This window comes from Macrotis lagotis, chromosome 1 (assembly GCF_037893015.1).
Source record: "Macrotis lagotis isolate mMagLag1 chromosome 1, bilby.v1.9.chrom.fasta, whole genome shotgun sequence".
NCBI lineage: Eukaryota > Metazoa > Chordata > Mammalia > Peramelemorphia > Peramelidae > Macrotis > Macrotis lagotis.
In genome coordinates, this window is record NC_133658.1 from 50,572,028 (window position 1) to 50,598,687 (window position 26,660).

General features: G+C 43.4%; 2 protein-coding genes across 7 annotated transcripts in view; one reads left to right on the top strand and one right to left on the bottom strand.

Moving 5' to 3' along the window:
- Positions 1-12,571, top strand: part of FANCA (FA complementation group A) — a 115,079-nt gene extending 102,508 nt beyond the window's left edge. Inside the window, exons 36-43 of one of the 3 annotated variants that reach the window (XM_074200759.1) lie at positions 1,993-2,105; positions 3,962-4,106; positions 5,309-5,371; positions 6,266-6,371; positions 6,833-6,917; positions 7,237-7,393; positions 7,947-8,039; positions 8,443-12,553. In XM_074200759.1, coding sequence (XP_074056860.1) covers positions 1,993-2,105; positions 3,962-4,106; positions 5,309-5,371; positions 6,266-6,371; positions 6,833-6,917; positions 7,237-7,393; positions 7,947-8,039; positions 8,443-8,550 — 870 coding nt within the window. In that variant the 3' untranslated portion in view covers positions 8,551-12,553. Of the gene's footprint in view, positions 1-1,992; positions 2,106-3,961; positions 4,107-5,308; positions 5,372-6,265; positions 6,372-6,832; positions 6,918-7,236; positions 7,394-7,946; positions 8,040-8,442 lie in introns of all 3 variants that reach the window. The other 2 variants (XM_074200774.1, XM_074200767.1) reach the window with 2 other exon arrangements.
- On the bottom strand, positions 1,025-25,755 carry ZNF276 (zinc finger protein 276). 4 transcript variants are annotated; one of them, XM_074200815.1, is made up of 12 exons: positions 25,605-25,755; positions 19,981-20,284; positions 19,596-19,648; positions 19,044-19,496; positions 17,946-18,024; positions 16,499-16,582; positions 15,087-15,167; positions 14,312-14,419; positions 14,142-14,217; positions 11,232-11,349; positions 9,766-9,865; positions 1,025-9,492 (listed from the first exon to the last, which is right to left on the bottom strand). In XM_074200815.1, the coding sequence occupies exons 2-12, from the start codon at positions 20,262-20,264 to the stop codon at positions 9,204-9,206; spliced, it is 1,725 nt and encodes a 574-aa protein (XP_074056916.1). In that variant the 5' UTR covers positions 20,265-20,284; positions 25,605-25,755; the 3' UTR covers positions 1,025-9,203. The 4 variants fall into 4 exon arrangements, with proteins under 4 accessions (XP_074056916.1, XP_074056923.1, XP_074056897.1 ...); XM_074200822.1 differs by lacking the exon at positions 25,605-25,755 and adding an exon at positions 23,422-24,294; XM_074200796.1 differs by lacking the exon at positions 25,605-25,755 and adding an exon at positions 24,645-24,753 and having other exon boundaries at positions 1,026-9,492.
- Between the last annotated feature and the right edge of the window lie 905 nt (positions 25,756-26,660).

The following is a 26,660-nucleotide window of genomic DNA, read 5'->3' on the forward strand; positions in this document are numbered from 1 at the left end:
GAAAAATGTTCTTGTCTCTCCATCTTCCCTTCTAGCCCCATTATCCAAATATATATATATATATATATATATATATATATAAAATACAACTTTTTTTTAAGAAAACCAATATTTGAAACCCTAATTGAATTTATCAGAAGCCTTTTCCCTTGGTTGAAGCCATAACTATATCTGCTGTTCTTTTTAGGCCTGAACAGGAAGTTCTTGTGGATGAATAAGGGCTGCTGCCTCAACAACCTCTTCAAATTTACACTTACATTGGGGTGTCCCATTTCACATTTCCCCTGAACTGTTTTGTTCTCATTCAAGGGGACTTTTCTTCCCAGCACAAAACTTGGCAAGAAACATCAGATGATTCACTCCCAACTACCAAAGGGCACCTAGATGGCATAGTGGATAGAGTATAGGACTTGGAGTCAGGAAAAGATACTTGTTGTGTGACCCTGAGTAAGTCATTTAACCCTATTGACCTCAGTTTCCTCATCTATAAAATGAGCAGGAAAAGGAAATGGCAAACCACTACAATATCTTTGTCAAGAAAAGCCCATATGGAGTCATGGAGAGTTGAACATGATGAAATGACTAAACAGTAACAATCACATGATTAAAGAAACTCCTGAAGAACTCAAAAAGCATCTCAAGGTTAAGCCTCTCCCTTTTTATTTTCCGTATCATAGAGTTGGTAAAAAGAGCACCATAGGTGGCCCCTCAAAAAAAGTACACTCACCCCCCAAAAGCAACAACAAAAGATTTGTTCTCTCTAAAATCTGTTAACAAGGTCAGAAAAGAGAATCAGGATATACTTTTTTTAATCCCTGGTTTCTTCTTTCCTTTGTCTTGAGTCCAGTTTTATTTGTCCTTCAAGGACTATAGACTGGAGGGTTGGGAGGGACCTGAGAAATCATCCAGAAGATATTACTCATGTCATTAAGAAGCAGAGGCAGGATATGAACCCAGATCCTCTGGCTCCAGATTCCTTCTCTTTCTTCTAGCCATTATGTATCCATTATATACCCTCTCAAATAGATTTCATTTTCTTAGCCATCACTCTCAACAATAAAAATAATCATAATAATTCCATTTCTATGATATTTACTGTGGGCCAGGCACTATTCTGAATGCTTCACAATTATTAACAAGTTGATTCTCACAATAACCCTGAAAAGTGGGTGCTATTATTACCCATTTTACAGATGAGGAAATTGAGGCAGACAAAGGTTAAGTGATTTGCCCAGGATCATACAGCTACTATATTGAGATCAGATTTGAACTCAGGACTCCCTTCCTCCAGGCCCAGCACTCTGTGGACTCTAGTACCCCTGGCTGCCCCTTTGTCTCTGAAGATATAGTGGGTGGCACCATGAGTGAACCCAAGTAAGCTCATAAGTATAAAACAAGTAGCCTGTGAATGGCTAGAACTGGACATGGACAAAGCTCAAAGAGATGGACCTGGAGGGCAGTTCTTCCTTGGGCCTCCTCCCCCTCCAGGTCACTCCCCCATTTCACACATGATGACTCTTCAGAAATTTGGTTTGGTTTTTTGCAGTCTTCAAGAAAGCAGAGATGCCTTGGTTTGTCAACCTTCTGCCTCCCCCTTCGTTCTATCACTTTGCCCCCACTATTTCTGAGCAGACTGTCCTATCAAAGCACCTCATCACCTTTCCAGAATGCCATTGGCAAACCTTTGCTCAATTTCTTTATTGATTAGTAATCTCTCCTGCCTCTCTTTTATCTACATCCTGGAAAACCAGTCCATATCCTGCATTTGGCATTTATTGGAGTTTTGTTCTATGAAGACTGCCTTTGACCTCTAGTATTTTGGTTCTAATAAATGATAAGACTGTCACATTGTAGACAGATGCCCTACATTTCTGCTATGAGATAGGCCTGCCCCTTCCTGCTTAATGACTTTAACTTATTGCCTTGATGCAGAGAGGCCTGCCATTTTGAGGCTTCCAGCTTAATGTGTTGGAACTTTTTTTGTCCTTCTAGTTATGGTGGCCAAGACTGGAGCCAGTGCTTCAGTGTCAGTGGAAGAGACACTTCAAGACTGCATTGCCCCAGGACTTAGCCCAGATAGCCACATGCCAGCAGTTTGCCAGGACGTAAGTAGGAACAGCTGGACTAAAAGAAGGGTAGAAGGGGAGGGTCTCTTGTTGAAGCTGAAGGTTTAGAAGGTGATTGTCATATGCACTCATGGGGTGGGGGGAATGGGACAAGACTTGTGACAAAGAAGCAGAAGGGAAATAGATGATTTTCTGTCCTGTAATTGAGTCCTGCAATATGCTGGGTTCATGCTTCCCCAACTCTTCTTCTTTGTCTTAGCTACCTGACTCTTCTTGGATTGCTAGACCCAATTAAGTTCACTTGATGATACTCTGATTTTTAGAGTAGGGAAAAATCAAGGTACTTTGGCTTATCTAACCCCACAGGTTAACCTTTTAAATCACAACTGCTAACAGACAACCAGGGGCAATAGGTGACACCTTCAGTGAGTCAAATCAGCTCCCCAGTACAACTAGTATAAGCAATGTCAGAAGATTGGAGAAGCCTAACTTGTAGGTTAAAGAGCCATAGTGGTAGAACTGGGCTCTGTCCCACTAAGGTGCTGCTACTTCCACAAAAGGTAGTTCAAGGAAACGTTTAGCATTAAGATCCCATAAAACATTATACTCGTGTACAATCTACACTCTTAGCTGTCCTCATTAACCTTAAAGCAGTTCTCTGTTTGCCATAGATCTGTGGGTACAATTGTGTGATAGAAAAGCTGTTCCCTCATGATCAAGGATCAGGGCATTCTTCAGACAAAATCATGAATCAGAGAGGGACTGACAAGACCATGTAAAATAATTAATCTACCCCAATTCATTTTATAGCTGAGAAAATACAGTGTTTATAAATTGCTTTCATGTAATATTTCATTTCTCAAAAGCAACCCTTCAAGACAAGGTGAGGGTATTTGTCCCATTTTATAAGGGAGGCAGCTGAGAGTCACAAAGGTGAAATGACTTGTCCCACGTGGTGAAGCATGGAATCCTCATTCCAGGTCTCTGGACCCCTTACTTTGTATCCCCAGGTCACCTTGTTTGGTGGCAGAATAGGTCTCATTAGAGCACCAGCTCTTTGATGGGTCACCAGCAGTGTGTCTCCTGTGCCATCACCCCTTTCATCTCCAGTTCACTGTGCCCTCAAGCTGCCCCTTCTTTCCTGATACTTAATAATAGTAGGGTATATTCTACCTGTTTGTACTAGATCAGGGATCAAGTCAGGAAAGAGGAAGGCTTGGGTTAAGACTGGATCTCATTGGGCCTTAATTTCCTCCCTTGTAGAATGAGAGGATTGCCTGAATAATCCCTAAATTCTGTGATCTCTTGACTTGTTAAAAAGGGACCATACGAGGAGTAGCTTGGTAATAGAGCACTGGAGTCAGGAGGACCTAAGTTCAAATATGGTCTCATACAATTACCTAGCTGTGTGACCTTGGGCACTTAACCCCCACTGCCTTGCAAAAAAAACAAAAACAAAAAAAAAAGACCACACAATCTCAAAGGAAGGACGCTGACAGTTTAGCCTCGTTCTTGGCCTACCATAGTAGGTGTTAGTTTCTCTATTATAGATTCTCGAAAAAGAAACCTTCATTTGGGGATGGCTAGGTGGCGCAGTGGATAGAGCACCAGCCCTGGAGTCAGGAGGACCTGAGTCCAAATCCAGCCTCAGACACTTAATAATTACCTAGCTGTGTGGCCCTGGGCAAGCCACTTAACCCCATTGCCTTGCAAAAAAAAAAACAAAAAAACCCTAAGAAACCTTCATTCTTGGGGAATGAAAAAAGGGCTGTGTCACAGTTCATACAGGTTTACCAGAGCCTGTCTTTACTTGGTCTCAGAAAGTAAGGCTGGGTCACCGAGTAGGCAGGAAGATTTTCAAGACTTCCATAATAACTCTCTGGGATCTTTCCCAGCCTCCTGTCTCCCAGTGCGGTGCTTTCCTCCAACCCTTGCATTCCCTGGATTTCTGCTGCCTCTCTGCATTTTGTAGTTCTTCAACAAGCAGACCAGGAAATCATCAGAAAAGCCCTGAAGAAGTTGGGATGTGAAGGAGAGGAGGTGAGAAAGGAAGTTCTTTTTATCTTGCATTCTTTCTCTTTAGATCTCTACTTCTAAACAAAAGGCATTTCTAAAAAAAACAGTTCAAGGTCCTTGTACTACATTACTCAAGACACATCCAGGTCTTTTATCATTTTCCTCCTAAGTCATAAGGCCATTTCTAAGCTTCTTGATGTCCAATGTTTCTTAATAATGCTTTATATCTGTCTAGCACAATCACTTCCATTGTTTTACCTGATTAGTCAGTCAGTGAAAGAAAAGCAAGTGGAAAACCCTTGTTCTAGGACAATAGGCAGAAGGAGCAGCAAAAATAAAGTGAAGAGCTTAGGAGAAACAAAGGCTAAAGTTTGTAAAAACTACTACTCTCAGTTCTGTTTAACTGGATCACAAAAAAAGGACCGAAGAGGGGATGGCCGAGAATTTTAGGAAATTTCTGACAATATTCTCATTCCTGAAGTATCCAAACCATCTTGGCAGGCATCGAGGTCCAGCTGTATGGTTACTGCTAAAGCTCCCCACTTCCCCACAGTAATGCTGGCTATCTCTTTCATTCCTCCCCTTTTGCTGGGAGTAGGGAGGAGATGGGCAAAGGCTACTCAGATCCTTGTAGGGTTCTTGGCCTCTTTCTGGCAAATCTCCCCAAAACCTTTGCTCCCATAGACATCAATAAGGTTTTCTCTACAATGACCCCTTCCCATTTCCTTCCAGATATTAGTTCATAGGAGACAAATGTACATAGCATTCCACTCCAAAACCTCATTTGCAGCGTTGTGATTTTCTTTTTAAAGTGAGGTGAAACATGTGGTTCCAAGAACTTATGTGTATTTCTGTGTAGAAAATAGCAATTCTGTTCAGAAACTGACAGCAAATGATTAAGACAATTTGAAAGAAATATTTCTGATGAGGGCAGCCTTGGAGTCAGGAGGACCCGAGTTCAAATGTGGCCTCAGACACTTAATACTTACCTAGCTGTGTGACCTTGGACAAGTCACTTAACTCCATTGCCTTGCAAAAAAAACCCCAAAAAATTAGTTCTGATGGAGAAGTCTAAATCTTATTTGATTGAAATTAAGGTCTGTGTTCAGTTCCTCCCCCTGAGGTGTCCTAAAATGATGTTTGCATGGTACTTGTATAGAAAGATTTCATGTTGGGCAGTGACAGGTGAACTTTTAATGTAACATATTTATGTTTTTGATTTACAGCTGTTGATCTCTCTTTTCTTCTTTTCCCTCATGGGCCTCCTCTCCTCATATTTGGCACCAAATGTAAGTTAATTTTTCTCATTCTGAACTTTTGAAAAAAAGTGGTTGGTGAATATGTGGGGAGAGCTCCAGCCAGCAGCCTTCTTCCAGTGTGAGTCAGTGTAGAATTCCTGCTCTAGGACAGAGCCAAGGGGAACCATCTAGACTAAATTCTTGTATTTCACTTGAATAAGGTTTCAGGGATAGTCTGGAAGGTGGCTTAGGTTTTATTCTTTGAGAAAACAACAGGATATAAAGTTAAGGGGAAAAGACTTCCTTCCATCCTCTGACCTAGTATACCAGGGTCTATTTATCTAGGTCTTTGTCCTATAGAATTACAGCTTTGGGAGCCAAACAGAAATGGAAAAAAAGAATGCAGAATACTTCCCAGTTTGGTTATTTTAGTTGCCTTTACCTTGCATGCCATGGGAATTCTAAACAGATTTCATCCAAGTGAGACATAAACACTATTAATATTTTACAGACCTACCACTTGCCTTTGTAGGAATTTTTAAATCTTTGCACACTCCTAAGTGAGGCAGCATTGTAAGAGAATCACACTTAAAAGATTTGGAGGTAGAGGACCCAGGTCCAAATCCCTTTGCTATGACTTAACAATCTAACCCAAGTCAAATCACCTAACACCACTGGTCCTTAGTTTCTTCCTCTGTAAAATGAGGTGCTTGAACTCAATGGCCTCTAATGGGCCCTTGCTGTTCTAAATCTCTGTATCCACAGAAGGCAATATCATCACACCTACAATGCATCTTATTTTGCAAATGAGGAAATTAAAGCAAGAAGTGCTGCTAAAGTCAGAGAAAAGCAGTGGTAGAACAGGGAACAAAAATTCAGGACCACAATTTAACCACTTGAATGTAAAGTCTATAGTGTTACTTTTTTGTCAAAAAAACAAAATAGGATGGAGTGAATTCCCTGAAATCGTTAGATGTCTGTGCTGAGGTCCTTGGATGTTTGGAGAAAAGAAAAATATCGTGGTTGGCTCTCTTTCAGTTGACAAAGAAAGGTGAGTAAAAAACAGAAAATATGTTAGGACCCAAGTAGTAAGGGGATCTTGGCCCTCCAAATTCTCCTATCCTATAAATTTGTCCAAATAGCTTTCCTGATGCCACCTGTAACTATTTCATTCTCAAAGTCACTTGTCTCCCATCTTGCATTAATTTGGTCATGATCTTAATAGAGTTGGTTATCAATAACTTCTTCAAACTCTTCTGCTTTTGTTGATACAATTTGGCTAGGGGTCCTGAGCAGTTTTAAACTGAAGAATAAATAGAAAGACCACTTTCTTACTGTTCATCAGCCCAGGTTACTTCTTACCTTCTAAGACTTGACATAATTGCTAGATTAACAGAAGACACACTTCCCAAAAGTAACACATCCTCAAGAGAGCAAAAATGTATTTCCCATTACCACATTGGCTATTTCAGCCCCTAGACTAAGTTAGCCTTTTTTCTCTTGGTCTTACAGAAAATGCATCAAATGGAAGGTATCGAATTCTTCAGCATTTGGCCTCAGACCAGTATATTAGATTGTTGCCTTTCGCCTTCTACAGGTAACAATTCAGAATTCAAAATGGAACGAGGGGTTGAGGAGTGAAGACCACTCCATCCATAGTTTGGAACTATAGTGCTGCCACATTCTATGGAAATAGAAAAACAAAATTCACACCAATTCTTACTTGTGAGGAAAAGTAATCTGCCAGCATCTTCATGGTGCTCTACCAATTAGGATTTGATCACACACTTTGACTTAAATAGAAAATTTTTCACAGGACTAAAGCCCTTAACTGTAGCTTTGTTCTTACTTGATAAATGACTTTCTTCATCCAATCTATCATCTCCTACCAGACCCTTGTATCTTTTCTCCATTAGCCTCATTGCCTACTTTGATGAAGACATATTTAATAGAGAGCAATCCTTTCTGTATGTTGCTGTGGATATGTACCTGAAGTTAGTCCAGCTTTTTGTAGCAGGAGAGACAAGTGTGATTTCAGGCAAAGCTCACTTAAGCCAAGAGCATGACCAACAGGTAAGTGATAGCTGCTCATCAGGACTCTTGTTTTCTTTCCAATGATACCTTTCCTCATCCATCTGATCTGCTTCCAAATCAGATCTCCAAAATTCTAAATTTGGCTTGTAAGAACTAGATGATATCTCTTGTCTAAGGGGTTATTTAGTAGTAACAAATTTGTCTATGGCTAAATTAGTAGTGGTTAATTTGTCACTCTAGCAGAAAGGAAGATTGATTCTCAGCTAGTTTTTAAATAAGGGACCTAAGATTATAAATTTACACATATACACAAAATGAAGGTAGTTAGTTATTGCTTAGATCAGGGCAGTCCAAAATGCATCCCGAAGGGTGATTTTATACAGACCCTTGTGGGTTTACTAAATGGTTTAGTAGAAGAAGCCTAACTACACAGAGCTCTCACTAAAATGGCAAATCAAAATATATTGTCTATTGTTTCAACAAAAACTTTTAGAAGTAAGGTTGGACAGCCCTGACTTAGATGTTTCACTCAAATTTAAAAAAAAAACTATAGTAAGTTCATATTCTTCACTTCTGTCTGACCCATCCCCAGGTGGATCCTTTAGGACTGATAACAAAAGCTCGTCAGTTTCTGCTCCACTCAATACCACAGTGTCCAAAGGGAAGCTTTTCATGTGTAATGGAGGTAACGTTTTTATCCAAGTTTAAACATAAAACTGTAGAGGTTCAAGTCTTAGAAATGAGCCCCATTCTCTCATACTCTATCCCTCCAATAGTTTGTTAGCTGAAGCTGTTGAACTTATTTCTAGTAGGATTAGTTACCAACAAGAAAGTAAAGTGGCTTGGGGCATCTTTGCTTCAAACAGTGCTACTTTTATCACTTGATATATGTATTCAGGGTCAACAGTAACCTGCAAGTGCAGATTGGAGGCCAAGCTGTTGATAGGCTTGAGTGCTGCTGTTTGGCTTCGATTGATTAAACGTTTGTTTTATGTATACTTTCCTCAGGCAGCCTATGCCCTTGAGTTTAGCTGGGAAAAGTGTTGTAGGTTGGGCTGGCAGCCAAGAAAGTTTATGTTTTCTCACAGCTCTTGGCCACCTGTGAAGAGTTTGACCCAGAGGTGAAAGCTGCCCTCCTGAGTAATCAAGAGTCCCTTGAAGATGCTGACTTGTACAGTGAACCTGTTCTCTTCTGAATGTCTATGCTTTGCCTCATCCCAAGGATGGTTTTTGTTGGTACAACAATTTGGCTGTGGGTCCTGAGCAGTTTTAAACTGAGGAACAGAAAGACCACTTTCTAACTGGACAGAGGCAGCAGAATACCACCCTTCATCAGCCCAGGTTACTTTGTAAATAATTTATTACAAGCATAACCATGGAGCTCTTGTTACACTAAAAAGTGGATTACAAATACCTTCAATTGCTTTGAGGCAGGGGTAATCAATTATTTAAAATCTGAGCCTGGTTCCAAGTCACTCACTTTCTCCCAGGGGAAAATGAACCTCTTACCCTGCAGAAGAGCTCCAGTACAGACCTGAGGGGCTGTTCCATGCCCAAGCATGTGAGGCCACCCTGCCTTCTACCAATTCACAGGGAAAAGCAGGTGTGTACACAGCTGCTTCATACCCTTAGAGTGATTCCATTCCATTTCAACACTGCTGTTGCATTGAACAAATGCACAGGCAAAAAAAATGAAAGCATGGTTATCTTTGTGTTGGAGCAAGCTGAAACTATTGCCATGGGGTCCAGTTGAGTTGGAGAAACTATTAAAATTGTTGTTAAAAACTCTGTTTGATCATTTGATTTGTACAAGGATGAATGACTCTCCACACTGAACCTTTGCAGGCTTTCAGGTGGGTTCCTGTTGTGCAACCAGTTCAGGCTTGACGGCCTGACTCTCCATTGTCCCTGAGGGGTTCATTAGACCAGTTGGCTGCTCGCTCTGCAGTGGTTTGGCTTTGTCCTGGTTCTGGGTTAGTGGATGCACCATGGACATGTGGACATTCAGGTTGTGAGCCTTCTCAAACCGTCGGCCACACTGGTCACAGGCAAATTCCAGCTCCGTCTCAGCTTTGTGTTTGGTCATGTGGTACTTCAGAGATGCTCGCTGCCTGCACTGGAACCCACAGATTTCACATCTGAGAGAGAGTTAAGGACAGACCTGTTACAGGGTCTGAACTACCATTTCCAAACTATTAGATTTACCAGTTCTCAAGAAATGTGAAAACAGATTTAGCTTAGTTAGAAACTAATTGCAATAAACCTCTTCCAAGTCATCACACATATATCCTGTGACTTTATTGCAAGAAGAAATAAAAGACAAGACCCATCCCGTTTTACTCTTACTAAAAATCACAAATCCTAAAACCAAAAACCAAATCTTTCATTAGAACTGCCCAACCCACACTTACTGGAGGGGCTTTGCTCCTGAGTGACGCATCTGGTGAACTGAAAGGTGCTTCCGCTGTTTGAACGTCTGTCCGCATTCATCACAGATATAATTCCGTACCTCTGCAATGCCCCCAAAAAAGTGAGACTCAGATTCACAGTTTGTAAATATAATGGAGGGAAGACAAACTGATCTAGATTGTCTGTTTTTATCCTAATTTATACTTCCAATCAAGATGGCCAGGAGAAGAAAAAGAAATATTGTCTATTTGAAACAGACCAGGCAAAATGCCACAAAGAGTGTTATGTGCTGAGGGTTTTTCCAGAGTAAATAAAAACTTACTATTTAGGCAAGTGTGTTGGGTGGAAAGGGAGAGACATAGCTTGAATTAAGAATTTTACTTTCTAGGAGTGAACATCAAAAGAAAATTAAGCTGGGGCGGCTAGGTGGCATAGTGGATAAAGCACCGGCCCTGGAGTCAGGAGTACCTGGGTTCAAATCTGTTCTCAGACACTTAATAATTACCTAGCTGTGTGGCCTTGGGCCACTTAACCCCATTTGCCTTGCAAAAAAAACCCAAAACCTTAAAATAATAAAAAAAAAAGAAAATTAAGCTAAATTAAATGATGTCAAAGGTTGCTCACTCCTTTTCAAGGTGGGAGAGAATAAAATTATCTGTTAATCATGCTTGTTTGAAGAATTATTTAAAAATGATTTCTTTTTAGGTAAACATTCCTTTTTCAAGTTTATCATATTTGTTTAGCTAGCCTGTTTTTTATAAAGGAATATTCACTAGGAGCCAGCCCTTTGACATGGGTGTCTGTCACCTGAGAGCCTTACTGGCTCTTCCCAGGGGTGACCTGGGGGTGGAATGGGGGGGAACAGTAGAAGTGCTTCCTTGTCATGCTTGCTGGGCCCATTTCAGAGAATGGAAACTGAGTCAGATCTTTACTACCAAATCATGCAGAATTTTTGCTTTGTCTAAGTGTAGGGAGTGTCCACAGTGACAAAATTGTGTATTCTTGAATATTAAATGTAAACTTTAGCTAAAACCAAATTAATGGGGACCAATTGAATGAGTATAATTTTTTTTAATGTTAACATTTGCTATTTTCTGAAGTGATGACACTTTTTCCCTCCCCCCCAATTTTTTTTTCCTTTATACCTCATAAATATTAGAACCAGGGTTATTCTTATTCATGTAAGGGTTAAATTAGGTGACATGGCCTCTGAGGTCCTTTCCAACTCTCAGACTGTTTCTGTTAGCAAGAATAAACTGTAGGTTTGGATCTTAATCATGAGCCTTTGCATTTTGATTCTTAAAACACCAAGACCAAACCAGAAAAGATTAAGGAAATAATCTTAGGAACCCATCAGCTAGAAGCTGATCTCCTTAGGGGGGTGCGACTATTCAAAAGAGACCAACCAGGAGGGCATTTGAGGACCTCCAGGAGAGCATCTGAGGACCTGGGGCAGAAGCCAGCCTACCTGTGTGAATGAGCTTGACGTGACGCTGCAGATAGCGGTCGATCATGAACACCTTATTGCAGCCAGGGTGGGGGCAAGGCCTTTCACGTACTTCCTCATGATGTTCCTTTATATGTTTCTGAAAAGGAGAAAAAGATTGATGGATACCCTTCAAGTAGCCTTCTCCCCACAGAGCGACTTCAGCCATCTTGAGCACTACAAAATAACCCAAAGACCTTTTTGGTCAGTAAGAAGGGGCTTTTAGACTACCCCAATAAACCATGCTTAAGAGCCCTCAGGAGATTTGGAAAGAGGAGACAATTGTCATTTCAGATTTTGAACCATGCACTTGGACCACAGTTTTTTATTCTCTTCTTGAAAAGATAATAGGATAAAGACTTTGCCTAAAAATCACAACTTTTATAATCTTTGAGGGAAGGTGGTATTGGACACAGAATCAGAAAGACAAAGATTTAGCTTTAGCACTTAACTGGCTGTGTGACTATGGATTATAAAATAGAGGAAACTATCATTTTTGACAAATAAGAGTAGGTGGGTGGCAATTAAACCCTTTTTGAAATTTAAATATGTCCCTGGAATCTCTTTCAAAAACTCTTAATAGAATGAAAAATGGTAATATCCCTCTCTTTTGGGGGGGGGGGGCGTTGCAAGGCAATAGGGTCAAGTGACTTGTCCAAGGTCACACAGCTAGGTAATAAGTGTCTGAGTCAGGATTTGAACTTGGGTCCTCTTGACTTCAGGATCAATGCTGTATCCATTCTGCCACCTAGCTGCCCCATCCCTCTCATTTTAATGACCCAAAGAGGAGTATAGGATTATAGAGAATTAACAGGGGATATAATCAAGAAATCAACTGAGAAAGTTGATATCTCATAAATGAATTTCTGATCAAAAAAGCCATCCTATCAAATCTGAAACAAATAGCTAAACAAGGAAAGTGATTGCTATTCCAGTCCTATCTAGAACCCTGGAAAAGCCCAGTTTTGTGGGTGTCCTAAGTTTCAATTAAGAGACATTTCTACCAAGGAAACACAGCTTTTCTTTTAGTTGTACAATAAAGTAAAAAATTTCAGCCTAAATGTTGAATTTGGATATTTGTATTCTCTGAAAGGAACCATTCTCTGAGTTTGTACTACCACAAGAGAAGATAAAACATTTTTCTCTGTGGAGATAATGGGCTTCAGTATCACATCAGTCTGTGTTCTATTTAAATCTACCATTCAAGAAAAACCGATGAACTACTTGCAAAAGCCCCCTGATTGATTCATGACTGCTTTTCCTTTCTCCATCTTTCATACAGTTGCCAAACTGATATTCCTGAAACAGATTTATCACTTTCCTCCAAAAATTTTGACTGGTCCCTAAAACAACTAGGATCAAATGAAAAATCCTTATCCTGTTACATAAAGCTTTCTGCAATACAGCTCCCTCTCACCTATTTTTCCAGGCTGATTTCCTACTCTCCTCCCTTACATATTCTCCATTCTAGTCTGATCAGCTCTTCTCTGTTAATGTCATTTTATCTCCCTGCAGATGCCCCACCTCATGTCTAGAATGTATATTTTTCTTCCTTTTTCAGAATCTCTAAATTTCTTCAAAAGAGACGCCATTCCATGCATATACAAAGCCTTCTTAGTTCTTAGTTTCTCTTCTCTCTCTCTCTCTCTCTCTCTCTCTCTCTCTCTCTCTCTCTCTCTCTCAGTATCTGAGGCTGGATTTGAACTCAGGTACTCCTGACTCCAAGGCTGACGCTCTATCCACTACACCACCTAGCTGCCCCCCCCTTTTGCTCTTAAATCTCTTATACATCCTATACACTTAATGATGTTTTGTAAACCCTAACTTGCTATATAATTTTTTTCCCTTGGTCTTAATCTGATTTCATTGGTAAGAAAACTACCAAGCCAACTTATTGTATTTGAAACACTGAAAAGTCATGACTAGATACACATAACGAGAGTATCTCTGAAATCAAACTTGAATCCAGGTCTTCCTGACTGAGGGCCAACCCTCTTTCCAGTATACCATGGAATCTCTTTATAGCATGACCTCCCCTCTAGCTTGGGACCTTAAACCTAAGCACCTTGGGAAGCACCTGTGTTTCTAGCCCAGGTCCACCTTCCATTCCATTAAGACACCGGGGCCACTTGGGAGTCACAAAGCCTCCCCCATGCTCATCCTGCTTCTGGTTTTGCTCTCACAGTCATTATCCCCCAGAAGGGGAGTTGTAGTGTGACAGCTTCTCTTACAGATGCTCTAGGCACAACACCCTGAAGACCCAGAAGCCTTTGGCCTTGTCAATAAGTCCAGCACCAGAAAATGACAGGATTCTGGCAATTTGACTTTATGCTTTGCCACTACATCCTAAGGAACATGGCACCTGCAGCTGAAAGTGCCTGTGTGGGTTGTCTCCTCCATTATTAGAGCGAGATCTACCCCCCCACTGAGCTTTCCACATAAGAGCTTAATAAGGACTTTTTTAGTCATTACTATTATTTGAACCAAGTGACCCTAAATGCCCTAAGGAAGATAGACAGAAAAACCCTCATATAGAATAAATAGTCACATTTCTTTTAATAGCAAATAGCTGGAAACAAGTAGTTGCTCACTGATTTGGAAATGACTAAGGTTAGGAATGAAATAGTATTGTCATGCCTTGTCATATTGAGGTTTCTTTTACCATCTGCTTTGCTTTTCATTTAGGATTAATATACATTTGTTCATTCCCTCTGGTCATACATACCTAGATAGAATGATGACACATGGAATACACCACTTCCCTCCTCCCTCCCACTGATGCTGGCTGCTTCCATTGTGAGTATAGACACTACCAGCCTTGCCTGGCCATCTGTGAAACTGCTTAGGATTCAAGTCTGATGGAAACCCAAAAGACATTGATCCTTGCCTTACCTTCATCCCATCTGCCCCTCGGTACACGGCTGTGCAGCCCTGGTAAGGACACTTATAAATGGTAGGCAGCTCTTCCCTGCAATAGAAAGTACCATATGAGTCAGAACTCTTCACTGAAATAGTTAACGAAATGGCTAACAACTGAATCAGTGTTCCCTCTCCCTACTGACCTTTCACATTTTATCTTCTTTTTCCAACCAGGTTTTGGTCCTGGTTTCTTTCTAATTTTGGGTTCATCTGACTTCTTGGCTTTGTTTTCACTTATCTTTCCAGAGACCCTAAATTAAAATGGAAAAGATACTGATTTTTCAAACTAAGGGTAAAGTTAAATATTCTGACACCAATACTTTGCATGTTGTATTCTTATACATACTCATGTAACAAGCACTGCCATTTTTTTCCTTTCCTGAGCCATCAAAGTTAAACTATATATTATGAGCATACACCCTCCAATCTTCCTGGTGTCCTAGGCTCTCAAAATCTCCAAATCTCATTTTGCAGGCCCTAGTATTCTTCATTCGCCAGAAGAATAGTTTGTTTATCTCTAGGAATATAATTGTCACCTACCCCCTCCCCCAACCTTTTTATCAGGAAGAAGTAAAAGGGGAAAAGTGATCTAGTAAAATATTGTCTTTTTTTCCTAGCTAAAAATTTGTACATTTAAGTGCCAAGACATTTTCTTTAGTAATGTTTGATGGAAATATTTCTAAAATGTTATGATTTACTTCTCTGCCTCTTAAAATAGAATACTGAACCTAATTTAACTATTGCTTAATGACTCAATATTATCATAAAAGGTAATTAATATAATATCCATATCCTCCAGCTATTTAACAGTATGGAACTAAAAATGTCTAAACACACTCTTCCCATCCACCACCCACCCCAGTCTCTTATGCTTCAGAAGTTCTTGAATTTATTTTTTGATAACTTATCTTTTCTTACCATAAGTTCCTTTCTGTTGCTATCCAGTGGTCTACCTGAAGTAGCACCATTTTTAATTTTCTGTTACAAATTTTCTGTAAACTGGGAAAACAGTTAATCAAGTATGTCAGAATTGTGTTTAGACTGAGAGCATAAGTAGGCTCTGAGGGGCTCTCTTTAAGTATAATGCATAACTTTTAATATATAAACTCTGAGCTGTCTACTTTTGTTCAGGAGACTTTTGTTTTTGTTTGCTTTCTAGCTCTTATTTATATGCCAGATATGAAGTATTGCTTTTAAAAAGGGAGGGGAAATTCCCAAAGGTCTAACTTCACAGAGATGCGAGGGAAAACACTTCATAACATTTATAGAAACATGCTCTAGTCTAATTAAAAGATATTTAAAAAAAACTCTCAAATTACTCCTAATACCTATCATTTGAGGACTATCTTAGCCTATTATACATTTTCCAGTTCATCTCTGTGAGAACACCTGTGAACAGTGAGAGAATATGGAAATGTCAATCAAATAATAAATACCCATAACAAATCTTTGGGTTATACATTCCCCAGATTTAGTGAAGCCTTTCTTAATAATAGTCCTAAAGCAGCTGCGATGGATTATGAATGCAGTTCTACCCTTTATATGCTTACTCTTTGCATTTCCATGGATTTCCAGTCATCCCTTAGTAATAACTGGTATATAAGGTAAATTAATCTCAGTATCCACAGTTCAGATATGGCAGGGCATTAATTGACTCATTCCTTGTGAGAGTTCTTAACTGCTTCACCCCACAAGTCTCTAGATGGCAGTTCCTTGTCTATATCTTGGGTACCACTTCTACTCTTTCACCCCCTTGCCGCCTTGAGTTTTGGAAAGAACAATGAAATCAAATTCTTGGAAAGATCCGATCAGTTAATTGTCCTTTGATGATTGATCTTCCTAGTCCCAAATTCTCCTTCCCAGTCCCAAATTCTCCTTCCCAGTCATATTATGACTCTTCCCCTTATTAGAAGGGGATATTGTATTTCCCTTGTATTATGTTGTATTGTATTCCCCTTATCAGCTCCTTGGAGCAAAGGACTGGCTTTTTATATTTGTATTCCCAGCATCTGGACTATAGTAAGCAAAAGGCTTTCTTTTGTTCATTTATTTAGCTGTGGTATGAGAGAAACTGTGGTTCTTCATAAATCCATTTTACCAGAAGAGACCCCAAGCTCATTCTCAACAAATAGAATTTCAAGAGACTTGAAGAGATTCTATCAGGCAAAAGGCCCAAGCACTTTCTGAGAGAGGAAGATTCACATGCAAAAAATGTTTTTCTGTCACTTTCTTCACAATCCTCAAGCCAGGATACCAATCCCTAGAATTATCCACTTAATACCATTCCCAACTCAAAAATTTACTTGTGCATAAGAATGTAAGGCCCTTACTTCTTTTCTGGATAAGGCTCAAAGGATTCATCAGATGACTGAGTACTTCGCCTCTTGTCATTTTCATCATCACTCAAGAAGTCTCTGGGGGAAAAAAAAGTCCAACCTTTTACCAAAGCACTGACTCTGAGCAGTGTAAGGCTTCAGCAGAATTGACAATTTTATCTATAAGCCCTGGCCCTTACTCCTATCTTTTGTAGCTGGCCTTCTCTTATCTCTTTCCCAACATATCTTAAAAGTTAAGAACATCAAGAGGAACAAAGTGAGTGAACAAACTATCACTAAGTTAAGGATGACTTTACATAAGGGTTATAAGACTCTTAGGGCAGGTGGATAAATAGCTTGCCTTACTCTTCTTTTCATGGGCCCTCTAGCTGACCAGTGTCCCATCTGCTGCATGAACTTTGTTATTGCAACAGGGAAATAATATACACAGTGAAACTAAACCTCAGACCTTCATTAAAATATTTGTCCCTAATAAGTCTATTCACCAGCAAATTGTGTCCAAGTTAGGTTCTTGATGGGGGAAAGTCCACTAGAGGATAGCATAAAGCTCTCACAGCATCTCCCCCCACTGCTCTGAGTCATCATCTTCCATTCAATAAGGAGGATGATGGAATAAGCTTCTGGTTATAGTACTAAAGGAATTTCTATTTCTGTTCCCTTCTATCACTTATACATTAAAGTTACTCAATTCCAAATAAACTCTCCCCCCCACCCCACCCCTTTTAGAGAATAAAGTTCCTTTCTAATTAATGTATTTTTTTTGCAAGACAATAGGGTTAAGCAGCTTGCCCAAGGCCACACAGCTAGGTAATTATTAAGTGTCTGAGGCCAGATTTGAACTTAGGTCCTCCTGACTCCTGGACTGGTGCTCTATCCACTGTGCCACCTAGCCGCCCTCTAATTCATGTATTAAAATAACATTTGGGCCTTGGACAAAAGTGGTATCTGGAAGCAAATACCTGAGAGATGATAACTAATGGTATACAAATACCAAAAGACAGAGTTGTTTTAACAACTCTTCAACTCTGCCTGAGGCAGAAAAATTACTCAATTGAAAAGGGATTCTCTTGGATTTTTTTTTCTCCTTTCAATACCACTAAAATTTAGGCCACTGACCTATCTTCAGGAGGGGATTCTAAATTGGAAAGAGAGAAGCTCGATCTGGGCTCCAACTCTAGTCCATAAAAATAAAAACCTGGTATATTTTAATGAATGCTAGATCTGAACTTGTGTTTGAATCCTAGTTCTGTTTCCTTTATGACTTGGAATAAGTCAAGGGTAAAGAGTGGGATCCAGTGAGTTCTACCAGTCTTTGTTTTCAGATCTCAATCCAGAAAGGCAGGGGCTCCTGAACCTGACCTTGAATATTAAAAGTCTATCATGACCAAGTTTGATTTGTGAAGAAGAAATTTTAAGCTATTTAAACCCACTCTTCTCTCACCCCTCAGAAAGGTCACTGAACTCGTCTTTTACCCGATCATCCAAGGCGGAAGATGAAACCTGCTTCACACTCAATTGCCCTGAGAAATAAAGAAAAAGGCTTGTGTTACCAACATAAAATGAGTCTGAAAGGCCTGGCTCCGGAGGACTCTGGCATGCCTTGGTCAATAACTTTTTTTAAATGCCTCTCAAGAGGGAGCACAGTGTGTGAAATCTCCAGTCATTGCTCTGTGCTGGGGGAGAAGAATGGCTTGCATACAGTGGCTATGGCTATTTCAGTAACAGTTGAAGACTATTTAGTACCAGTGCCCATAGAGCCTTCATTTTTCTTTAACTCCCAACTTCCTCCCTAAGACCCTTCTGTTAAATAGACAGCTTCTCCCTTATTCATGGCATCTTGGAATTGGAGTACTTAAGCTCTATCATAAAAGACAGCCCAAAGATACTATTGGATCTAGTTGCCTACATAACTGATCTGTTTTCATTTCTGCCAGTCAGCTAAAAGGAAAAAAAGTCACATATGATGTGTCCTAATGGAATGCCACCAGACAGTGCTGCAGCAGGGGCCCACCCATCCCCAGACATAGCAACCCACTAGCCACCACTGCATTCTGGCCCCACATCCCATGGACAAGTAGCTAATTCTTCTCTTTTCTCATAAAGTATTCTATAGAAACAGGTCTGGGCAGACAGATATCTGTCTGGAGTATGGGGTGAACAGAAGGCTGGGTAGAAGAGAAGTGAATTTTAAGAGGAAACCTGCTGAAACAAGGTCCAAAGAGAAAGAGAAAAGGCAAAATAGAGGTGCTCTGCTTTTTCAGCAGGAAAGAACAGCAGCTTGGAGTGGGGGGCATTACCCAGCTCCCCTGGGGAGGAGGGAGAGATCCCGAAGCTGCTTTATCCACAATTTCAGCTTGGTCACCTTGGCCTATTGTGACCACAAGGAGCTCAAGGACTTTGCCAGCAACTTAGCATGATCAGCGGCAGAGAGAGACTGTAAATATATAGGCCTACAAGAATGACTGGAATTGATGATGTAACTGTCTGAGGCGGTCGAGCCACCTGCCTAAAAGGAAGCACCGGGCCTGAGAAGACTTACCTTGAACCCCGCTCGGGGGTTCGCTTGGCTCTGGTGGTGAATTTGGCTCAGGCCCCACAGGGTTGTCATCCAGAGGGGGCTGAACTTCATTTGGGTTGGGCAGCGACTGGCTCTCTGTGCCAGCTGGCACCATGGTCCCTTTGCTCCTAGGGCTCTGCAGAACAGCTGCAGGAGGGTTGGTTCCACTGTTAACGGAGAGCCGGTGGGCGTTTTCTCTGCCCCATTCCCATTTGACGGCCAGTGTGTTATCAAGCAGTAGGGTACTGCAGTTTGAGTCTGTATCCATGATGTAGTCATGGCCCTGGTCACAGCCCCACACAGCCTGGATGATGCCACAGTACTCGGAAGAGAGCATGTTCTGGAGGCTTGGCACTGCCCCACAGCTCACAGCATGCCCATGGGCCCACCCCACCAATCGGTGCAGGCACTGGGGACTGGAGGTGATCAGGTCCACTGTGCAAAGTCAACAAAGACAGAAAAGCCCCCAGAGGTGGTTAGCATCCAATTGCAGACCAAACTTCTCTAGCCCAAGAATGCAGGTGACATACTCACCCAAACAGGTTCCCTCTTCTGCCTCAGCCTGTGACCCCTCATCAATGCTGCCCCTGCAAATGGAAGCAGCACCAGTCGGATATCACATGGGGAGGGAGGGGGAGGGAGCAAAGCTGGCATAAGCCACTGGGTCCAGGCCTCTTGCCTCCTTACAAATGAGACCATGCCCTATCTGCAGTGGAAGCTGAAACTAAACAACCTTGTCTGGGCCTAGCTGGGCCGAGCCCAGGAGCCCAACCGGAGATGTGGTTCAGTGGCTGTACTGTTGACTTGGGAGCTGTGAGCTCTGTTCTTGCTGCCCTCAGCAACTGGCTGCGTGACTTAGGGCAACCTCACACCATCACCATTCAGCCCAACTTAACATCTTGGTACAAAAACAACCTACTTTCCCCGGAGCTTCCGATGGCCTGTGGGGGAGGCATTGACCTTCTGCAGGAAGGACTTAAGGATGCTGTGACACTTGTAGAACTGGGTGTGGCAGCTCTTACAAACAAATTGGGGAAGTGTGGGGTCCTGGTGGATGGGCACCCCCAGCAGGCGCTTGAAGTCCATGCAGAAGACTTGTTCCATGTGTCTCGGCTTCTCACAGCTCTCTCCTGGCACCTGACTAAAGATGTGGCGGAGGCTCCTTGAGGAGAACTTCCCGTGACAGAGGCGACAATAGCCCATGCTAAGAGGACGGCCTGGGCCTGTGAAGAGTGACAAGAGGAGGCTGATGTGACACCAAACAGGAATGGGTTTGGCTTGTTTTTTTTTTTTCCCTAAATAGACAAGGCTGAGACATGAGCTCATGGACTTACGTGTCTCATTAGAGTATGTTCTTTGGAACAAAAGAGATGCTCAAAACCCTCACATCCCAAATATTTCTGAATCCAAAGGTTCCCCATGCTTGAACCCATGCTTGAAGGGGAAAGAAATTGTGATATTTTTATTCACAACTCCATCAAACTCAAAAGTATTCCTGCCAAACCTGGAGGCACCCCTGGCATCTTCACATATAAACAAACTTTAAATACTGACTAATGTGGACAATAATCAAAGCCCTCTCATTTGGTTCAGAGCCCACATTTCCAGACTTGAAATGGAGATCTCTAGTGACTGATGAAGATACCAGAACTTTATAGTGCATAAAATATTAAGAGCCAAAAGGGACCTTAAAGATGGATTCATCCAACACGGTCCTTTTATGAATGAGCAAATTGAGGCCCAGACAGAAGTGACTTGTCCAAATTCCCACAGGGAACAGTTAGCAGATCAGGGATTCAGATCAGGCTAATGACAACTAAATGCAATGTTCTTTCCACCATACCCTATTGTCATTTCATAAGCAGAGGTGTTAATAAGCAGACTCAAGTTCAGGATTCTAAATCTCAGTTTAATGCTGTTTTTTACTTTACCATGTATCTCTGGAGTACCTTTTAAAGACTTCCTAGGGGTGGCTAGGTGGTGCAGTGGATAGAGCACTGGCCCTAGAGTCAGGAGTACCTGAGTTCAAATCCAGCCTCAGACACTTAATAATTACCTAGCTGTGTGGCCTTGGGCAAGCCACTTAACCCCATTTGCCTTGCAAAAAAAAAAACCCCCAAAAAACTAGAAAAAAAAAAAGAATTCCTTGTCTTCTCCCATCAATAATTTCATTTCTCCTTAGAGTCTCCCTTTAAGGATAGAATATGTTGTGTCACTACCTAACTGGATAGCCTCAAGTTCCCCATCTATCAAAGAGGGATACCACCTATCCTATCCTACCTATCTCACAGGGTTCTTGTGAGGTTTAAATGAGAAGATGAATGTGAGAACTATTTTAAAAATAAATGTCAAATTATTATTATTATTATTCCTTCTTTTATAAATGGGGAGATTGAGGCAAGAGAAGTAGGATGAATAGTCAAGTCATAGTAGGATTCTGTCATAAAAGAAGGAACTACCACACCTAATGTTAAACTCACCCAACATGGGCAGTAAGGTACATAGAAGCCAAACATTTCTATTTAGATATCAGTGAAGGGCCACTGATATCAGTCAATGGATTAGCATTTACTGAGCTACTCCTATGTATCAGGCTATGGAGAGAAAAACAAAACTGAAACAATCCCTTTCTTCAAGGAAGAGAACATCCATTCTCTTCATTCATCAATATAACCACATGTGATCTTAGAGCCTAAAAAGTTCTCCTTTTCATAGAAGAGAGCCTGGTCTGTACCATTGTGGTTTTCAACCCTGCTGAGAAAAATATCTAAATTACAATGTACAGGAAAAAAATGATATGGCCCTTAGAACACAGCAAAAATTTCATCAATGAGACAATATTTTCAGTATCACTAAAGGTTCCTCATTTTATAGTAGAACTGGGATCTAGGACTTAGGACCTCTTCATTTATACAATAAGATGTATGTCTGCATCATCTTCCATAGAATTGGGGCAGTTAGGTGGCACAGTGGATAGAGCATTGGCTTTGGAGTTCGGGGGAACAGGAATTCGAATCTAGTCTCAGACACTGGACACTTACTAACTTAAATGTGATTGCCTCACATCCACAGCTATCTCTGGTCGTCCTGGTTCACATCTGGCCACCATATCCAGATGGCTCTGGATGACTTAGCACAACACCCCCTTATTCAAATACAATTCATGTGCTCACCATGGCATCACCTCCCTGATGTCATGGTCTTCTTTGATAACAAAAGGACAAATACCAATATCCACAGAATTAGAGGGTGTTTCACACCCATTTTACAGATGGCCTCTTTCCCTGAATACCACTGTCAGGAGATGATTCCTGATGTTTCTCTTAGCAAGAGCAGCCCCTGGGACCTGCCACAATCTGAGAAGGAGGAAAAGACTTTCTGGGGGAATAAGGGGAGGGTAGGAAGAAGAACAGAGTCTGTCTCCTATGATTCATACCCAGAAACATGACCTAAAAAGACACTTAGGAAGAATTCTCAAAAACCTCAAATAGTGTTCCCCTTCCCCCAAGTCTAGTACAAGTAGGCTTAAGTATATATATCTGATGCTTTTAGTGGATATCTCAACTTGTATCAAGTCAGCAGAGGTACAGAATGCTTATTTTTTACGCCTTCCCCCTCCCCTGTGAAATCATACTTCCTCTTCTCTGCATGGACTTACCCCAGCTACCTCTAGCTCAGTGTGCCTCCCTAACAGACACAACAAACCTTTCCTCCTGCGGATTCGGGAGCCCACTCACCGATCAGAATGGGGGTATGGCACCACACAGCACATACACCTAGGATCAGATTTTAGTTCCCTGATCAGCTCAGGCTAGTCCAAAGTGGTTGAGGCTTAGTAAGCAAGGATAGAAGGAGGCTTCCCAGGTTTTGAGTGCCTGACTGGTGGGGGGAACTGGTTCATTTTTGCAGCTGGGTAAGGAAACTAAAGAAGAGAATTTCTCAAAGGCCTTGGCAGCTCCTCCAGAACTCTTCTCCCAGGATTCTCAACAAAGATCATCTACTCAGCTTCATGGAGTAGGTTCTGAACAGCTCATCTGGGGATTGTAGTGGCCATTCCACAGCTAGGTAAGTCCTAGGGATTTTTACTTTTTTACCTGTCAATATAATCAATATAGATGCAGGCCAGACTTGGGCCTCCAATCAAAAATTGTCACTAGTGGGAAAAGAAACATACTAAGTAAATACCACATAAAGACATGTTAGAAGCCAGCAAGGTGAGGACAGTAGGGTGACCCTTTAACTGGGGATAGAAAAGGAGGGTTCTGAATCTATCCAGGGTCCTCCTCTCCCATTTCCCACCCACCTCCCCCCAAAAGGACCAGGAAGTAGACAATGTGGCATGGGAGGAGAGCAAGCTCACTTCGATGAAATCCAGGCTCAGGCTGGTCCCCACTAAGCAGCTGAGGCTTTCAGCACTTACGAAACAAACCAATGTTACCAAACTGGCAGCTCTCGCCCTCCTCTCTCGAGTTACACTGCAGCCAGATACTAGAGAGAAATGACCGAGGAAGGTTTCTCTAACAATGCGATTTTAAGCGGTCAGTTGTCTGACATTATGCACCGTTAGCTAAGGAAAAAACAAATTGATTCCTGGTCTAATCTAGTCACCAAGGTTTGTTACGGTTGTTCAGCGGCTTTTCAGTCACGTCCCCTCTTTGGGATCCAATTGGGGTTTTCTGAAGTGCTTTCCCCTTTCTGTCTCCAGTTCTTTCTATGAATGTGCAAACTGGGGCCAGCAAGGTTAAATCGATTTGCCCAGAGTTACACATTTAGTAGGGATCTGAGTGACTTGAGGGAGAGGGGGGTCTTTCTAATTCCGAGATGATTTCAGTGGATCGGGTGGCCTAGGAGGCTTTTTGCAGACATGACCGTGGGCCTGACCGCGCAGCCTGGGATCCCCGGGTCCAAAGTGCCCATCCTCAGCACAGCACCAGTTCACTGATGGTTAATTTTCTAACTGGTCTATGTTCAGGTCTCTCAAACTAGAGAAGAGCGAGGGGAGAGGGACAGAGAGAGAGGAGGAAAGGGAGGAGAGAGAGGTGCAGCAAGCTGTAATGAAGAGAACTTTGGGGAGCAAAGGTACTTCATCATGCTAATGAAGAAGCGGACTTCCTCTGTTGCCGGAAGGAAACTGTGGGGGCAGCTATAGGGTGACCTGCAAAAGCAGACCAAGGAGGGATGTGGAAGAGTTGTGGCAAGGGCCACTCTGGAATAAGGCGCCTGACGCACAGGCGAGTGCCCGCTGCCCGAGGGCCCGGATGGCACTGCCAGGATGTGAGCAAGGCGGCCCAGTTACCAGGCCAGGGTGGCGCCGAGCCGGGCTGGGGTCTGCCGGGCCCTGCTGATGTCGGGCACGGCACAGCCCCGAGCCCTGGGCCTTCAGAGCGCCCCCCACCCCGCCTCCCTGGGCACACGACGCGGCGGCTGCAGGTGGGGGGCGGCCCCAGGCCAGTCGGGGGGACTCCGGGGCATTCAGCCTGTAGGACAGGCCTGGCAGGGTGGCCTCCTCGGGCCACTGGGGAGCCTGGAAGGGGTGGTGCCGGCCGGCGGGGGGCTCGCGCCGCGGAGGGGGCCCGCACCCACCTGCTTCCTCGGGGCCGTCCTCGGCCAGGGTCACGGTCACCGTCACGGCCTCGTCCTCGTCCTCGTCGTCGCCGCCCGCGCGGGCCGGCCCCGCTCCCCGGCTGCCCCCGGGCCGCGGCGGGGCCCCGGCCGCCCCCTCGCCCTCGGCCGCCCGCGGGGCCCGGGCCCGGCTGCCCGGCAGCCCGCGCTGGGCCCCCGGGGACAGGAAGCGGCCCAGGCGGTCCCGCTTCATGGCGGCCGCTGCGGCTGCGGCTACAGCCCGGCCCCGCTCATGGCCCGCCGCCGCCCCGCCGCCCCTCTCCGGGGCCGGGGGAGGAGCCAGGCCGGGCTGGCGGGGCAGCGAGGCGGCCGGGGAGCGGCCAGAGAGGCCCCGGCGGCGGCAGCGCTCTCTGCCGGCCCCGCCAGCCCCCGCGGGCGCTGCGGCCCCCAACCCGGGCCCAGCCGCCCGGCCGGCCCCTGGCCGGCCCCAAACCCGGGCCCTCGGGGGCAGCGCCCCCCGGCCGGCCCCTGCCCGGCCCCCGCCCGGCCCCCAAACCCGGGCCCTCGGGCCCAGCCTCCCAGCCGGCCCCTGCCCGGCCCCAAACCCGGGCCCTCGGGGCAGCGCCGCCCGGCCGGCCCCTGCCCGGCCCCAAACCCGGGCCCTCGGGGCAGCGCCGCCCGGCCGGCCCCTGCCCGGCCCCAAACCCGGGCCCTCGGGGCAGTGCTGCCCGGCCGGCCCCTGCCCGGCCCCCAAACCCGGGCCCTCGGGGCAGCGCCGCCCGGCCGGCCCCTGCCCGGCCCCAAACCCGGGCCCTCGGGGCAGCGCCGGCCCAGCTTTGCACGCGGACGCGCTTTCGCCGCCCCCTTTTATCGCACCTCTCTACGCGCTCTAGAACCCCCCACTGAGGCGCTAGAACCCCCACCAAACTGAGGGTGGGAGCTTTCTGTCCTCCTGGCCTCCCTGCCGTCACTCAGACTTACCAAATTCTTACAGATTCCTTCCTTTGTAAACATCTTCCTCTTAGATTTCACATTTTTTAAAGTTTTTAAAATATGTGTAAAGTTCTGCATAAATCACTTTTTTAGGGTTGTTTTTTTTGCAAGGCAATGGGGTTGAGTGGCTTGCCCAAGGCCACACAGCTAGGCCGGATCTGAACCCAGGTCCTCCTGACTCCAGGGCCTGTGCTCTATCCGTTGTGCCACCCAGCCACCACGACTTCACATTTCTTAAAAGAATAACAAAGACTCAAGAGCCAATGACGTAACTTAAAATTTTAATACATTCCTGCAGGAAGGGTGCTTATCATCAAAGACAGACACTGACACAGAAGCAAAAAGCAAGTCAGCTTTTGACTCTTCCCCTGAAACTTAAGTTTCCTCCCTCAAGCCTTCATTGACTGGGGATTATAGAGGACCAAGGCCTATATAAAGTGCCTAATTCCCTCCTCACATGGGTTCCCATTCCTTATCAAACCTCTCATTCTCCACAATTTGGTGACCAATTAGGCTCCTCTCTCCTCATTTGAATGCATAAAACACAGACATGTGAATCTGACACCTAGACTGGCACCAGTTTATTCCCTGATTCACCCAACATTCTAATTTTATGGTTTCTTGCTTCCCTGTTGTAAATTTACCTACTTATCAGTAAAAGCAAATTCCTTTCTTTATGGCTTCTCCTACCTCCCTGTTATATATCAACCAATTTTATAGTTTTCTCCATCCTCCCTAGCTGTCTATCTGTAAATCAGATAAACTGATAGACTCCTTTCCTGTTTTTCATAACAGATGTAGAAATGAAAGCTAATCACTTATTATAACTTTGTTATCTCTAATGTGATATATGATCCCTGTTTGTACCAATATTTCATTCCCCTTCCAAGTTGTGATCTATTTAAAGGTAGACACTTGTTTCTTGCCCCAATTTTATATCACCCCCAAAAGATGACACAACATTGTACACACAGTAGCTACTTAATGAATGTTTTTTGTATTTCAATATTTTACCAGCTCAATTTAAAGAATGTTTTTTGGGGG